Source organism: Herpailurus yagouaroundi, unplaced genomic scaffold, assembly GCF_014898765.1.
Source record: "Herpailurus yagouaroundi ecotype Mexico unplaced genomic scaffold, PumYag 250, whole genome shotgun sequence".
NCBI classification, from domain to species: Eukaryota; Metazoa; Chordata; class Mammalia; order Carnivora; family Felidae; genus Herpailurus; species Herpailurus yagouaroundi.
Window position 1 is genome coordinate 183,010 of NW_024412467.1, and position 16,926 is coordinate 199,935.

Genomic DNA, 16,926 nt, shown 5'->3' on the forward strand with positions numbered 1-16,926 from the left:
TGATCAATACTCTTGCTGGTTGGGCAAAGTATGCAAAAAGTACAATTCTCCCAGTTAGTCTTTCCGTTCTGATTATATGAAGACTTATTCAGGGGCAGTGAGTAGTTCTAGTTGTGTGGACCTGGTCATTTTTAGATCTGTGGGTCTAAAATGGATAGTCCAAGTCTCTGAAACCACTCCATGTGCTAAACTGATTATCTCGTGACCTACCTCAGCTCTTTCTGGGCTTTCAAGGTGTGCTTTCATCACCCCATAAGAGGAATTGAGTTTTGCTATAGGAATGGCACGCAAAAATGCATGCTCAGTGACCCCAGATCATTTCGGCTCATGCTAACGTGTCGAATGTGATGCCATCTTCTAAGGCTCACTGAAGGGGGAGGGATGGTCTGATCAGTCTGGGGTGCGCATTTTCACTTTGCTAGAGATCTGCAGGAATTTCAGAATGTACGTGAATATGTACGTCTTAACTCAGGAGGTAAGTCTGGGATGGACATAAAGGTTTGGGAGTCATTAGTACATAAAAAGTAAGGTTTGGGAGTCATCAGTATGTAAAAGTCTTTAAAACCAAGCAAGTGGCCTACAGATCCCTTCTGGCTTCTTCCTGTCTCTTGCAATCCGCCCTGTGGCCAGTATCGAACTTCGTGTCATTGCCTGAAATATCACAAGCCATGAATCTGGTGCTGCTCATTCTCTGCTGAGATCCCCACCCTTTCCTCTAACTCCCAGTTTCCTCCAAGCTTCAGATGAGATGTTCCCTCTCCTTCCTTATCCTTCCGTCTTAGTCCTCCCAAAGTCCTGTGCTTATTTGTCTTGCTATCTTGTGTTTTGATTATTTACTTTTGGGTTTTATCCCATTAGAATGAGTTTCTTTTGGACAGGCAGGGTCTTACTGTTGTGTCCTTAATGTATAGTACCTGAATATGAAACGGAAATTCGCGGAAAGTAGAAGTACATTGCAATTTAATACATGAGGCCACAGAAAAAATAGTCTTTGTGCATCCATTTCTTGAGATTGCAAAACTAGTAAGTAGCATAAATATTCCAGTCTTTTCCAAGGACTAGTATACAAGGATCTTGCTTTGCCTGTGTAGAAATATGGACAACGGACCAGGATCTTTGAACTCACTATTCTCAAACGGGCCTTTGGCTTTTCAGAAGCATTTCTATTCTTTCAAACTGGGTCTCCATCATGAAAACTTGGACTCCAGTTCTTAGCATTCAGTGCCATCCTTGTTACGACCAAGATTGTACCGCTATGTTGGACATCTACACGTTTGGCCATGTGGTAATATATGTATATACTCATATACATGAATATACACATGAATAATTATAATACTATAAACTGTATTTGAATGCTTTTAGTAAACAGATCATGAAAACCAAATTATTCTTTAAAGGCAATTTTTTAATTCAAAATTACCATCTTCCTGACACCCTAGTGGTTTTGTGTACCATATATGGAAACCACTCCTGCATCCTGCCCAGTTACCTTGATGGTAAAATTGTCACCTACAACTTTCAGATACTGACCTAGGTAGTCACCTTGAATCAACTTAATGTCCTTGTACATTCAAATAAATGACTTTGAAATTAGTCTATTTAGTTCACAAATGTTAACTTGTTAGCAAAGTATCCTAAACACTGTAGGAAAGGGAAAAAAATTCTTCTCCCTTCATTGTACCCACTCCTAACCTGGTTTAAGAACTAGAATAACAAAAAAGTGCGTTGTATTACATGTAGAGGCCCACTGAAGTTTCCGACCCCAAATCAATGACCAAGGCAGAAGTTTTTACTTTTTAGACAAAAACCTGAGGATTTGGCAAAATACAGAAAACATGTTTGATATCCTGGACTGAACAAGTTGAACAAAAGCAGACTAGTAGAAACTGCAGCTCCCGAGTCTTTAGAATTCCTATCTCTGGTGATCCAGCTTTCAGAGAAACAGCAGGAGTCTGAGTGTCTTTACACAGTGGAGGTTTCCCAAGTGTATTTAGTTCAGAGTAATATACCAATGTGGTAACCTGGGGGCAGACTGCCCTCCTTGGCCACTGCAATACCAATTCTTAAGTGTGAACAGGAAGCTAAAGCCCAACTAGAAATTGCACTTCAACCATCCTGAACGAAAGAATAACGTGAGAAGAAAACAAGTCGTGTCACCTTTTTAGGACTATAGAAGTGGCTCTGAAAAGAGCCTTTTGTTTTTCGGTGGTTTCCAAGCTTCTTTCTCACTTGGCTTTGTGGTGGCTCTCGGTCTTCTTGGGCAGCAGCACGGCCTGGATGTTGGGCAGGACGCCGCCCTGCGCGATGGTCACGCGGCCCAGCAGCTTGTTGAGCTCCTCGTCGTTGCGGATGGCCAGCTGCAGGTGGCGCGGGATGATGCGCGTCTTCTTGTTGTCGCGGGCCGCGTTGCCCGCCAGCTCCAGGATCTCGGCCGTCAGGTACTCCAGCACGGCCGCCAGGTACACCGGCGCGCCGGCCCCCACCCTCTCGGCGTAGTTGCCCTTGCGGAGCAGGCGGTGCACGCGGCCCACCGGGAACTGCAGCCCGGCCCGCGACGAGCGCGTCTTGGCCTTGGCGCGAGCCTTGCCGCCCTGCTTCCCGCGTCCAGACATGACCACCTGAACACTCTAGAGGCACTTGGCAAGACGAGCACACAACCAGCACTTTTTATAGCCCTGATTGGGCGCGAAAAAGAAGGCTTTGCATTGGCTAAGCTTGTGGCTTTATTTTCTCCAACGAGAATGCAGTTTGGGGAGTGTCGCGTTGTGATTGGGCAGGGCTAACTAGGGACGTCATGTTGACTAGTCACCAATCAGACCCAGGACTGTAACTTACACCTTATTTGCATAAGGGTTTCTATATAAACCGGACGAGTTGCGTCTTCCCCGCCGTACAGTTTCGTTTTTTCTGAGCGCGTCCCGTGTCGTCCGGGCCATGCCTGAGCCAGCCAAGTCGGCGCCGGCCCCGAAGAAGGGCTCCAAGAAGGCGGTGACCAAGGCGCAGAAGAAGGACGGCAAGAAGCGCAAGCGCAGCCGCAAGGAGAGCTACTCGGTGTACGTGTACAAGGTGCTGAAGCAGGTGCACCCCGACACGGGCATCTCGTCCAAGGCCATGGGCATCATGAACTCGTTCGTCAACGACATCTTCGAGCGCATCGCGGGCGAGGCGTCGCGCCTGGCGCATTACAACAAGCGCTCGACCATCACGTCCCGGGAGATCCAGACGGCCGTGCGCCTGCTGCTGCCCGGGGAGCTGGCCAAGCACGCCGTGTCCGAGGGCACCAAGGCCGTCACCAAGTATACCAGCTCCAAGTAGACTTGCCAAGTAAGTGTCCTGTTAACCAATCCCAAAGGCTCTTTTCAGAGCCACTTAAACTTGCTAAGGAAGAGCTGGTGCACTGTCGTTACTAGGGAAACGGGTGTTGTTCTGGGTAGGTGACAGCGTCCCGGATCACGTTTTCCAGGGACACCTTAAGCACCCTTCGGGTCTTCTCGTCCAGGAGGCTGGAGGTGGGTTTGACGCTGCCATGTTGATTGGTGACGGGCTTGGTGGTTCCCTGGACGTGACTGCAGCGTTGTGGTGGCGCTTAGCACCACCCTTCCCCGTGCGTTCCCGCGCTTGCCATGTCTACACCTGATAATGGCCGTATAAGCGGAAACCCCAAGGACAAAAGTCACAACCTGGAGCACTGAAGGGAAAGGAGTGGAGTGAGGCCAGCCTTTTGCTTGAACTCTGCGGACCAAGTGGAAACTAGAGGAACACGGGCGGGAAAGCCTCACAATTCATCCCACTTCCTCGTTCCACAGGTGGAGGAGGGGGAGGTGGGTGCTAAAGTTTACGTTGAGTCTCCAAGGTGGTCTTGGGCGGAGGTAAGGCAGTCTTGGTGCCCTCGCAGGGACTAAAGAGCCCTAAGGGCTCAGCTTTAGATATTTAAAGCAAGAAAAGGAGATTAGTCAGTGAATGTGGGCCTCCACGTGCTATTCGCCATTCTGCACATGTGGGCACAAGGTGCAGCGAAGTTCTTGGGCTCCCTGGATAGGAGCGGAAACCGGGCTCTCGCTCCAGCTCCACCCCTTGCACGGCTCTGAGTACTGATCTGCAGGATGGACACACCGCCAGCAGGTGCACGGCGTCCAATATGGCAGGTACAGTGCTCAGTGCATGTTAACTCCTCAGAACAGCTCTGTGAAGTGGGCACGGTCACCTCCCTTTCTCAAGTAAAGCAAAACAACTCACTTACCCAAGGCCACACAGCCAAATAATAATAATAATAATAATAACGTGAATGGAATTTAAGCTGCCAAATTTGAGTCCTCGCTTTTGGTAGGATTGGCTGCCTCTTTTAGGGCATAATCCCTGCCCTGATGAGAAAGGAAAAGTGTAAATGAAGGCCTTTGCTTTTATCATCCTTCTACAGTAACCCCTCATTTTTCAGATTTATTGGGCATTAACTATGTTCCTAGCACCATGCTGGGCTCTTGGCCCCATCGGGCCAGTTCTTGCTGTGTCTTGCAGCAAATTGCATAAGGTACAGATCTCCACGTCTTCCCTCTGTAAAATGGGAATAACTCGGAGATGACAATGAGAGGTCTAAAGGAAGGCTGCAGCTCTTAGTCACTCAATGTTCCTTTGTCTTCTTGCCGGTATCTTTGTCTGTGTTAGAGTCACGTGGAATAACCAACGTGAAAACACGTTATGGCAGTACTAAAGCATTTTGCTACCGGAAAGCCAGTAAATCAATTGCACTCCGGCCAGTTGCTACTTATGGTCCCCCGCCACCCTGTTGTATTAAGGTAGTAATGAAACTTCAGTAACTTTTATCTATTCCTCTTTCCAGTTTCTGAAAGAAGCCTCTGTAGTAATAGGCCAACGCAAAGTGACAAATAAAAGTCTTCTGTGTCCACCTCCTTGCCAGTAGTCTTGTGACTTTGCTAGGATAAAAAGATGCCAAAGCAGGTTTTAAAATGCTTTCTTGCCGCCACCAAAACCCCACTGTATTTCCCAATCCTTCCAACCAGTTAAACTAACGTTTTATTTCGCCTTTAATACTCACTACAAGCCAGTCATTGTATGTTGGGTTAGAAATGGAATTCCTGAGTAAGACTCCATGATCTTAATTCTCAGTCACCACCGGGGGCCCTGAAAATTGGTAATCCTTTCATGGAAGACAATTTGACGATCTCTTTCAAAACAATGCATCTATTTTCGCGCCCAGAAACCACCTCTGGGATTGTATTGTTCGTGAAAATGTGCAAAATGACATATATGTACAGAGTTTTTCAGCAGCCCGGTTTATAGTACAAGAGACTAGAAGCAATCTGAGTGATCAATCAAAAACAAAGCGATAAGTTACAGTGCATTATTCTGATGGTAAAAACAAATAAAAATGCTCTTTTTCATAATAACAGTAGCTAATATGCATTGCTTACCACGTGCCAGACGAGGTCCTAAAAGATTCCTCACATAAATTCCATCCTTTAATCTTTATAATAACCTTATGAGTGAAATTACTACTATGCCTGTTTTATAGATTATAAAGTGGGGATTCAGAGAGGTTGAGTAAACGGCCTGAGGTTGCACAGCCAATAAGTAACGCAAACATACTTTTTAAAGAATCTAGCTTCAGAATCCACATTTGTAACCACTGGGTACTATTAGGCTTCTCCAGGTATCGATATGTGAAGGTCTCCATTACTGGCTAGTGCAAAAAGTAAGGCACAGGATAGCGCGCAGAGAATTTTGTATACGTATGTTTGTATGATTGTAAAATGCCTCTAGAAGGATACTAGATAAACTGCCAACGATTCAGGGAGGATCTTTTCAACTGTAACCCTTTTATGCTCTTCGAATTTTAAATCAGGCGTGCACTGCCCATAAATGAATGAACGAACGAAAAAATAAATAAATCTAAGAATGCCCCCTGCTCAAATACAGATAAAACACACATAATAAATGCCTTGGCAGAGATGTGTATGGAAAACCCAAGGAGCACAGGACAGGTGATATTACCGGTAGGGGTGGGGATCATACAAAACAACATTCTAGGCAGAAGAAGTAGGAAAGTGGGTATCACATTCAAGGAATCAGTAATCGTTGGTGGGACTAAAGTCTACAAGGGGAGGCAGAAGGGAGCAGTCCATGGGCCCGAGCCATTAGTCTGATGGAATGTTATACCAAAGGCTTCATTCTGTACTCTGCGCAGGCTTCTGAAAATGGCAGGCCTTCGGGATAAAGCAACTAATACGAATTGTGAAGGGCTTATCAAGTAAGATTCTGAAATACGCAAAATTCTACACGCCAATATAACTGGATGGCTATTTGAGTGAAGCGGGCTCTCAAATTACTTCTTAAATTAGCCCAGCATTCATAGGATCTCGTTGCTCCATGAGCACGAAGGAGAAAAAGAAAGTATCACTATTTTGGAACCAGTAGAAGAAGCTCAGAAGAATTTATGACGGGCTTAAAGGAAAGATTTCATATGCAACATTGTTGCCTCTGTAGCCTATGATCAAAGAAGCCAATGGATGAGAAGTGCCCGCTTCGGAGATAGATGCTGGAAGGCTGTGCAACAATGTCTCGTGTTCTGAGGTCCTAGGAGACCCCCTTACAAATCTAATGACACTCCTCTGTGTTTATCACCTGCAAACAAACTGCTGGGTAGCAGCTTTGAACACTGGCCCAGAACTCCATATGGGACGCAGTACGGTGTGCAGACAGGGCCTCACTGGGCAGGCTTGACTTTATATTCTACGTGAAGAAATAGAAAAGAAGTTGAAGAGGGTTTTATTTCATGCGAGAGAAGTGGGCCTTATCTTCTACCATCCAGGAGGTCCTTCTTTCTAATTGGCCATTGCCAGGAGGAAGAGAATTCTTCGGTTTTTATTTTTTGGTGTTTAGTATAGAAACAGTCCCCATCTTCTTTCGTGCAAGGTTTTTTCTAAATCGGTTTCCTTTAACCTCACATTTTCCTACAAGAACTTCCGCTTCAGTCTGTCGCAGCTCCCGTTAACAAGAGATAAGACGGTGAAAGAGCAGGCCTAGGCCGGCCGACTAGTGACTGTGTCCCCGACGTGGCCGCAGAAAGAAGTTCCCGCTCCAACCTCAGACCACGCCTCCTCTCCTTGAGTAACTTATGTTTTCTAAGAAAGCAGGCTACCGAATGATGCATTCTTCCGAAGTCTAAGGTGGGAGGAAGGGGAGTGTGAGAGGCGTGGAAAGTGTGAGTAGAAGAGGGAGGGCTTCTCTCAGGTAGGGGCCAGAGGCTGGAGCCCTCAACCCTGTGCAGGCTTAGAATGACCTGGGAGCATTTTACCCCTCCCCAAACCAATTAAATCAGAGTCTCTGGGGATGGTGTTTGGTGCTAGGTATTTACACAGCACAGCAAGGCTCACAGCCAATGGTTAATAGGTGACCAGTGAGAAACGTTCTGTATACACTGAGGCCAAACATGTTAGAGAGCCTCAGACACAGTGGTTCTTACACTTCAGGTGCATCAGAATCTCCTGGAAGACTTGTTCAAACACAGATTGCTGAGCCCCACCCCCAGAGTGTCTGTCTGATTCAGTGGGTCTGTGACCACCAGGCCCAACAGTTGCATTTTTAACAAGTTCCAGGTGATGCTGATAATTGCTGATCTGGGACCACACTTTGGCAGCCAATCGGCTGAGGCCACGACCCTTCCCCAGCCAATCGGCTAAGGCCATGATCCCTATAAAACCTTTGTGCTTTTGAAACCCGCTCTCTCTGGGGGTATCTCACCGCTGCGTCCGTGCGGGTAGGGGATTGAGCTCGAGCTAGCTCGAATAAAGGCTCTTTGCTTTTGCATCGGACTCGGCTCCCTGGTGGTCTTTGGGGATCACGAATGCCGGGCATAACAACAGGAGCTGTGACAAAGGTCCGAATAGTCCGTGGAGCTTCAGGCCACGTGTGTAACAGGAAAATCATTAAGCATCGTGCACTAGGGGAATAAGAAAAGTATACGCATTGTTGCAAATCCCAATTATAAGTCAGACAAATCATCGGAGAGCCAGTAATTTGACCTCTGTGTGATCCAATCAGCCAGTGTAAAGAAAATTAATTTAATCATAAAATGAGAGCGTTCTCTTGTATGGAAGCCACTAGTCTGGCATTGGAGAAACACTGGGAAAAGAAGGCTGCGGAAGTTACTGTGTAAGTGGCACGTGGAGGGGAGGAGCGAGCCAGACAAATAAATTAACTAATTAATTAAATCTGTTCTACGTCAGCTCCTGGCTGAGTAGTTTGTATGAAATAAAGCAAGGAAGTGGCTAGGGAGTTGGGAGTCACAAGGTTTTTTTTCAAAAATTTTTCAATGTTTGTCTCTCTTTGAGAGAGAAAGCGAGAGTGAGCAAGGGAGGGGCAGAGTCAGAGGACCTGAGGCAGGTTCCTCACTAACCGCACTGACAGCGGAGAGCCCGACCCCACAAACCATGAGATCGTGACCTGAGTCAAGATCAAATGCTTCACTGACGGAGCCACCCAGGCGCACGATGTGAAGGAGGGTAGGCGGACAGGGACGGTGGACATCACTGACATCAAGTGGAGAGAGAAACACCATCGAGGGGAAGCTACTCCAGGTGGAAGGGACCTGTGCAAAGTACCCAAGTCAGCTCCCTGCTTAGCACCTTCTGGAACAGCCAGAGAGGCTGGTGTGGGCACAGCAAAGGGAGCCATGGGGGGAGAAGTTTTGAGGTTCCCACGTCTGCCTCTTCCTCGTAGTGCAACTCGCTTCCTGCATAGAACCTCACAAACCCGAAGGTTCTTTAGGCAGCTGTTGGAAATTAGCGCCGCAAAATGAGAGCCGATGGCCTCACGTGCGCTGGGATCTGGATCCAGGGCAGCGAAGGGTATTCTTGTAAAACTCTCCCTAAAGAGGTGACTTCTAACAGAGGAACCGCGTTCTCCACCATACCCCCAGCACCAGGCAGACTCTGGAACGACACTGCGTGAGTGATGACCCACAAATGTCTTTTTCCGCTTCATATAACAATACATGGCCCTTAGAGGGCGTCTTTGGGAGGGGGGAGGGGGGGTTCTTCTTAGCCTTAATCATCTACTTCATATTTTTAACTTTTCAAATTCCATCCCACTCTTGCAGACCCCAGGGCCAACAATTTTGGAAACAATCATCATGTTGGGAGGCCTATCGCAAGTTCTTAAATAGGCCCATAAGAAGACACGAACGCTGATGTCCATTAACATATTACTTATGGTGACGACAAATTGAGGACAATCCTACTGGGCAATACTGAGGGAGTAGACAGGGAAAATTCCTGTTTCTAGAAGTTTCTCTGGTTACCGTTACTGCATAGGAAACCAGCCCAAAATCTGGTACCATAAGAAACATTTCGTTATATTCGTGGATTCTGTGGTCAGGATGTGCTCCAAGATGTCTGGAGCTCAGGTGGGAGTTCACCGACTTGGGGTGACTCTCGGCATAGCTGCGGAGGGTGACAATCACCTGACGGCATCTTTATTCCCACGCCTGTGTGTTGACACTGTGGACCAGTACACTGACGCGGGTCCGGGCTACTTAACAGTACGGCGGCCTCACAGCGGTCAGACTTCTCCTGTGGTGACTTAGGATTCCAACCGTGAGTCTCCCAACACCCCCGACCAGAAACTGTGACTTCCCACTTCAGAATCAACCTCAAAACCCTAACGAAGTCCGACAGCGTCCTGCCAGATGTCCATGAGACGATTCACTATGGACAGACGGGTGCAAAGGTGGGAGCAGGAATTTCAGTTAGAAAAGGCACCTGAAAACCGGATGAAGGGCATAGAAGGTGGTGCCACCGAAGCCGCTCAGTCCTAAGGACCAGTCTTTGTAGAAGACTGTCCTGAGTAGGTCAGGCCTTCGGCCTCTCCGGTCGTGACCTGTAACAGCCATTCGTGCCCCCAGCCATGGAGACAGCCAAAGCACTCACACATTTCCAAAATGCGCCTGCAGGGGGCGGTACAGCTTTACTGGGGGGGAAAGGAGGAGGAGAAAAAAATGAAAATCTGGGGGTTAGGATGCAGCGCCTCAGTGATGAATATTTATCACAAGGGATACCTGCTAGGCAACGGCACCCGCCGGCCCCATGGTGTAATGGTTAGCACTCTGGACTTTGAATCCAGCGATCCGAGTTCAAATCTCGGTGGGACCTTCCGGGCTTCTCTTTGCCAACTTTTTTTTTTTTTTTTTCTATTTTTCTTCCCGTGATCTCTCTTAAAGCGACCCTCTCCCCCTGTAAGGCAGCCCAGACGAAGCCCTAACGACCAATAATATTACCGGAAGCCAGAGCCCGCCCGCGCCAGCGAGACCCCGCGGAGGAACGCGCACAAGAAGCAGTCTCCAATCCTGTAAACTGCTCCCAGATCCAGATTGGGGGCGGCGGGGGGGGGCGGGACCCGTGTCTCCCACGTGTGCCCTTGGCTGGATTCCTACAGAGGAGGTTGTGCACACAGAAGGACTTCCGTCTTACGAGGAATGGCCAGGTTACTGCGAGGCTGGAAAAGGGATCTGAGCTGAGAAGGGATCAATACCCGGTCTGAGCGGGTCCGCCCTCCCCGCGCTTGGCCTCCTCCACCGGACGCTCTCACCAAGCCCAGGCCCGCAGAGCGAACGGTCCCCTGCCCGCGGCCCCCAGCCCTTGCGGCCCCCCTCGACCCCTCGGAGCTTCCCGCGGCCCCCAGCCCTTGCAGCCCCCCCCCCCCCCCCCCCCCCCCCCCCCCGGGCGAGCTGCACGCCTCCGAGATTCCTTCTTGCACGTGAGTCGTGCTGCGTGGACGCCCGTGCCGGTCGCTTGCAGAATTCTCGCCCTAACCTGCCCGCATCTCCTGCCTCGTCCGCCCGTCACTGTTCCTGCCCCTCGCAGGCTCCCGCGTCAGCTTCTAGTCACCAGCCGGGGTGGGAGTATTTCTGTTCTTTCCGTTCTTCCCCCCTCTCTTCTCGTTTTCTACCCACTCAGTGTCTTCGCCCTCCCCCCTGCCCTCGTGTTCTCCAAAAACCAACTGGCACCCTGCGGCCTTCTCCCTGGGGCCGCCGCTGGCTCCCTGGCCCCGGGCGTCAGTGCCTCCTCCGCGTAGCCCTTCTCATCCCGCCTCGGGTTTCGATTCCTCGCGCAAGGAACCCTCCCTCCTGCGCGAGGGGGAGGGGCCAGCCCTGACGCCCGCTCACCTTTCAGGTCTGGGTCCCACGGGCCCTGGCCGTGGCCGTGCACCCGGACTGACTCACCCATCCCAGAACCCATACCTGGTTCCTTCTCACTCCTTTTCCTTCCTTGATCCCGAGTCTACACCCGCTAAGAACGAGATTTGCCCCCAGACCCGAGCGGAAGTCTCCCTGGAGACGAATGTCCACAACAAGTGGTCTTAATGAGGCCACTCAGTGGCTAAAGGGAGGAGGAGGGGGTCGGGCCACCGTATTTCGCCTGTTTTGGGCAAGAAGTCACTTCAGGGAACAAAGGCCCCTTTCCCTGCATTCCTGCCCAGCCCCCGAGGCCCGCCTCCGGAGCGCACTAACCGTGCGTTCGCTGAAGACTTCGGAGTGGGCACGGGAAGCGGACTTGGGCTGAGGGTGCGCCGATCTCGTCTCCGAGGGCGCAGGGCAGAGACATAGGCTCCTGGACGGTGCCCTTGCTGGGCTCCCGCTCAGGTCACACCCGGGCTCTCAGCCGGCTCACCTGCGGGCGGAGGGAAGCCCCCGGGAGGCGCCCAGCAGGAGCACAGACGTGCTGATAAACGGGGAGCCGCTGCTGCTCAAGTCAGGGGCCCTCCCTGAACCTCCCAAGGTCAAGGTCGTTGGGATTCTTTTTTTCCTTTGGCGTCGGAAACTGTGATTGAACTAGTGTGTTCACCTCTGGCTGGCTTCGTGGAGGGATGAGAAATGTCGGGGCTTTCCCGGCGCAGGGTTAAAGGTGTTCTTTGGCGGGACCTTTTCCTCATCTGCGCCGGGTCTTGGCGGATTGAAGGACCCGCGGAGGATTTGCACCCTCCGTCCCGAGGAGTTCCTACCCACTCTGCGCGAATACGACCTGCACCTGTTCTAGGCTTCGGGAAGATTCCCAGCCCCGCTTTCCAGAAAGAGCCACCCTGCAAAACTCGCTCTGCGAGCGGACCCCGCAAGAAGCCCGGTATTTACAGGGAGAACGGCGCGTTGCGGGGTTCGGTCCTCCGGGGTTGGGGTGTTGGGGTGTTGGGGGCGGCCTGGTTTCGCGGCGCTTTGTTGCGCTTTGCCGTCTGTGTCCACCAGGGGGCGCGCCGTCCTCGCAGCGCTTCGCCGCAAAATCCTTTAATCTGGGGAGGCGGCCCGGCCCGGCGGCCCAGCGCCCACGGGCTCCGGATCCTGAAAGCCCGGGGGGCAGCCCGGCCGGGCTGTCCCGCGCCCACAGGCTCCGCATCCTGGGAAAGCACCCAGAGCGCGCACGCAGCCAACGAAAGGGCGGCGGCGGGCGGGAGGCCTCCGTGTCGCTCCAGCAGGTGCCAGGTCCGTACGCTACTCCGCTATGTCCAGGGTGCGCCCCGCGACACGCACTCCCCGAGTCACGTGCGTTCGGTGGCCTCTCACACCCGCTTTCCGTCGGGGAGAGGACTGGAGGGTGCGGGGCTGGTGCCGGAGCCGCAGGGACCTCCCTCCCGCCACCGGACCCCACACACACGGGTGCTCCAGGGTCTCAGGGACCCTCCTCCCTCCCCGTCCCCAGTCCACCCCCAAAGAGGTGCCGCAGGGATCCTCCTCCCTCCCCGTCACCGGTCCCCCCCCCCCCCCCCCCCCCCCCCCCACCGGTGCCCCTGGGCCGCAGGGACCCTCCTCCCGTCCTGTCCCCGGTCCCCCGCGCAGGTGCAGGGCCCGCAGAAGGAAATCAGCCTTGATAGGCAAGCAGAGTGAAGGACCGCAGGCCTCGGCCTCAGGTGTCCCCACCTCCCAGGGCGCGTGTGAGCCTCACGTGAGGTAACAATACAAACACCTGTCACAAACCCTGAACCTCGGTGACGGCTCGGCCCGGGTCACGACCTCACCTGTGCTCCTATTTAGGGGTCCGGAGCACCCCGTTCCGGAACCGCTTGGGGGGAATACGCAGGTAAAAGGGCGGGGGGAGGGTTCCTGACGTTTGGAAGCCGGTGTTTTCCAGTAAGACCCTGGGGTAGGAGATGTGCGACAGGTGAACGTCCACGACTCCATCCCGGAGGAGGAAAAGTCACCTGTGCTTATAGATCAGGGGACTTGGGCAAGAAGAACTATGTCAGCAAATTAGGGGGGGAAGGTGGCTAGGTGGGCCCCATGGTGTAATGGTCAGCACTCTGGACTCTGAATCCAGCGATCCGAGTTCAAATCTCGGTGGGACCTTAGGTTTCCTTTTTCAATTTGATCCCCACCTTTCTATAAACTACTGGTCGTTTTACTATCTTTCCCAAACCGTTTCTATTCCGCTCCGTTCCATTCCATTTCATCCGCAGACACGTGACTGTAAGAGGGGGAGGGAAGGGAAGGAAGTCCCATCACTTTCATTAAGTGCCAGTATCATATTATTTTTCATATCCTGTACTTAATGAAAAAGTATGTTTGATGTTTGGTTGCATGCTATTACGCTTAATGGCTGCTCAAACAAGAAGAAAAACATTTAAAGTAGAGAGACTTACACACCTGAAATAACTAAAAATCATACCTCAATTTTTATGATTTTGTTTTAGACTAGGATAATTGGGTCATTAATCACAGCCTTTAAGCGTAAAAATGCAATATATTGGGATAAAATTCTGTGGCAGATAGAGAACAGAAATATTTTTAAAAGAGAATTCATGAGCACTTTCAACTCTTAAAAGCATGCCATATTTTTTGAATGGAGGTATAAATAATATATAACATTATATTAGTTTCAGGTTTGTTTTAGATCTCACATATAAATGAGATCATAAGGTATTTGTCTTTCTCTGTCTTACTTATTTCACCAAGTATATTTTTAGAGAATCTTAGTGCATGTAGATCGTTAAAGCTTTTAGTTTCCAATGAACAGTATTCAATCATTGATTGGATTCTTCGTAATTTTACCATATGCTAGAGGTTACATTCTTGGGAGTGATTTAAATTTATGAGGAAATATTTTAGAAGAGCACTGGAAAACGTGTGAAAGCACAAAAATACAGAATTAAAATTGTTTGAAACTGTTCTTGGTTCAAACAATGAAGTCATAGACTAAAGCAGCCCTTTTACATCATCTCTGACCGGTTCATTGCTAATTTTCAGGTGGATTTCCCCTTCTGTTTGTGTACATTTGAGTTAAGGTGTTTTATTATGATTTCGTAAACTTTTATTGAAGAGTATCGTTTGAAACCTTCGTCGCTTAAATATCCAATAGTTTCCAAGTAAATTTTTTTCTGAGTTCTCTTATTAATTGCAACTACGTATTTTATTAATTTATATTTTGTATCTAAGTCACGGGTCTATCTGGAACTTGATTTTTAACTCGGTTGGGAGTAAATGTCCATCTTTGTTTTCTTCCATAGGTCAAGTTAGTTACACCATCACAATTTGTTTTAAAATCGCCTTCACTTGCTGGATGGAAATACTAGCTTTGTTGTATGTTAATTGCCTTGCATCCATTTTTAAATGTATCTACTTCCCTCTCTGTATACTTCTGACAAGGCTAAAAATTTTCTGTTTAGAGTTTCTTTTAATACATTTTAATTCCCTTAGAGCATTCTTCCCTTAGGTTATTGAAATTTCCAGGTACGGGGGAATAGGAAGATAAAGGGGGGGGGGGGAGGAGGGCTGGAGATTCCAATAATGTTTCATTTTTAATTTCCAGCTTCTGGTAAAGAGCTGAGGGCTAAGTCGCTTCTGGTGAACATAGACATGAGCTCATCAGCCTGGAGAGAGGCCTGGGGAGCTGGGTCCCAAGTCCTGTGGGTCTCTGCCTCGTTACCTACCTCAGAGCAAAGACACCGGTGCCCTTGAACACAACAGGGTCCCCTTGGCGAGCCTGGCAGGCTTTGAAGGGATGCAGAAAATAACCACGGCGGTCGTCAAAGTCCGGAGCATTTGTCTGAGGGCGTCTGGAGTGATACAGCTCACAGTCTGCACGAATCGGGCCCAGGGCTCCGTCTCTGGGGACACGATCTGCACCCCGAGGACAGTCTGACCCTGTTTTTCTCTGCCCCACTATTCCCTGTCCCTTCTTCTGATTCCCCCCACTCTTCTCTGGCTACTTGCAAAATAAACCAGAGCGTTGTCTGCGCTCTTTCTGAGGTGCCTGGAAAAACTGTCTGACCGCGCCCTGTCCCTTCAGCAGGACCGCACTTCCCTCGCCCGGTAGCAGCAAGAGACTTACAAACTGGGTGGCAGCTCCACATCCTGGCATCACACGAGGGTGGGCGTAATTCGCGCGAATCAAAGGATTTACGTGGGGAATCCGGGAAGGTTCACTGTGAGCTGGAGGCATCGGAAGCGGAGCCCGGGGCTGGAAGGGCCGGAGAACCTCCAGCAAGTTCAGCGCGCAGCCTTGCTTCCTGCGGCTGAGCTCCCAAAACGCTCGGCCCGTTTCCACAGACAGGGACTCGTTCAAGGTGCGGCCACGGCAGCCGAGGGCGGGGGCCCCACGGCGTCCGCCGAAAGTGTATCACTGAGTCCGGGAAGACGAGCGCGGATGAGGCCAAGCGCCGGGAGTGCAGCGAGCTGGACCTTTTCTGCAGGTGACCTCGGTCGCGGCCACGCAAACCAGGACCTCGTCTGCCTTTAATCACAGCCCAGCCCTCAGGAGCAAGGACGTTGGGGGTCGGATGGGGTGGAATGGGGGGATTAAGGAGACAGTCGGGAAGACACACAGCAGATTTGGGACACAAGGGGGGTGAGCCACCCGGCTCCGGTGAGGATGGGGACAGGGTGCGCTGCGGCGCCTGCTCCGGGCACGAGCTGACCTGGACGCTGCGCTGGACGGCGGCGGGGACCCCGCGGAGCGCAAGGCGGCAGGACGGTCCCGCGCTGGGAGCTTGCTGGCGGGCGGGAGGGAGGATGCTGTTAAAGGAGCAAAGCACGTGCGGGTCCGATGGGGGCAATTGGGGTGCCCAGGAAACCTACTGGGAGCAGCGAAGCCGAAGCCCGGATCAAGGCAGCGGAAGAAGCCTCGGGAAGGACCGTGACGCCCAGGCGGAGGGATGAGCAGCAGGCGCAGGTGAGCGGGGGAGGGGCGCAGGGGTGAGCGGTGGGTGGAGACGAGCGTGGAGAGCACAGGTGTGAGGGGGCGCAGGTGCGCGCGGTGGGCGCAGGGGTGAGCGGCGGGCAGAGGTGTGAGCGGCGGGTGCAGAGCTGAGGCGGGGCGGGATGGGGGGACGGACACCGCGCGTGGGGGGGGGGGGAAGGATTTCTCCACAGCTGGCGCCTGGAGACCAGCACGAGGTGCCGAGGCAGCAGCAGCAGCCGAGGCCGCATCACAGTGTCAAATATTCTATTTTAAACAAGAGTCTTCCGGGGTCGCCGGGGGGGCTCAGTCGACTGCAGCTCAGGTCACGATCTCCCGGTTGGTGGGTGCGAGCCCCGCGTGGGGGCTCTGTGCTGCCGGCTCAGAGCCTGGAGCCTCTTCACATTCTGTGTCTCCCTCTCTCTTTGCCTCTCTCTCTCTCTCTCTCTCTCTCTCTCTCTCTCTCTCTCTCTTTCAAAAATAAGTAAACATGAAAAATATTTAAAAAAAAAAAGAATTCAGCTCATTGGCTTTCAGTTTTGGGTTTTCATCCCTCCCCTTCCCATCTTGTTGATTTCATATTAATTTTTGAAACTGCAGAACCTTCACAAATGTAGCTTTCGAAAGGTAAAGGCTTACCAGAAAGTACACTCAGAGAAACGTTCTTCCATATTCCTTTATGCCCGGTTCTACCCTTTTACATCACCAGCTTCCCTGGCCATCTGTGACTAATGCTGCTTGTGTACGT

General features: G+C 51.1%; 2 protein-coding genes and 2 non-coding genes across 4 annotated transcripts; 3 read left to right on the plus strand and 1 right to left on the minus strand.

Annotated features, from left to right (window-relative positions):
• Positions 1-1,712: 1,712 nt before the first annotated feature.
• LOC121020365 (histone H2A type 1-E-like) lies at positions 1,713-2,643 on the minus strand. The gene has a single exon (XM_040460380.1). The coding sequence runs from the start codon at positions 2,613-2,615 to the stop codon at positions 2,229-2,231; it is 387 nt and encodes a 128-aa protein (XP_040316314.1). The 5' UTR covers positions 2,616-2,643; the 3' UTR covers positions 1,713-2,228.
• Positions 2,644-2,906: 263 nt separating this feature from the next.
• On the plus strand, positions 2,907-4,262 carry LOC121020367 (histone H2B type 1-C/E/F/G/I). Its single transcript, XM_040460381.1, has one exon. The coding sequence runs from the start codon at positions 2,938-2,940 to the stop codon at positions 3,316-3,318; it is 381 nt and encodes a 126-aa protein (XP_040316315.1). The 5' UTR covers positions 2,907-2,937; the 3' UTR covers positions 3,319-4,262.
• A 5,835-nt stretch (positions 4,263-10,097) lies between these two features.
• On the plus strand, positions 10,098-10,169 carry TRNAQ-UUG (transfer RNA glutamine (anticodon UUG)). Its single transcript has one exon. It is a non-coding gene; the product is annotated as a tRNA-Gln (tRNA).
• A 3,110-nt stretch (positions 10,170-13,279) lies between these two features.
• Positions 13,280-13,351, plus strand: TRNAQ-CUG (transfer RNA glutamine (anticodon CUG)). The gene has a single exon. It is a non-coding gene; the product is annotated as a tRNA-Gln (tRNA).
• Positions 13,352-16,926: the final 3,575 nt, after the last annotated feature.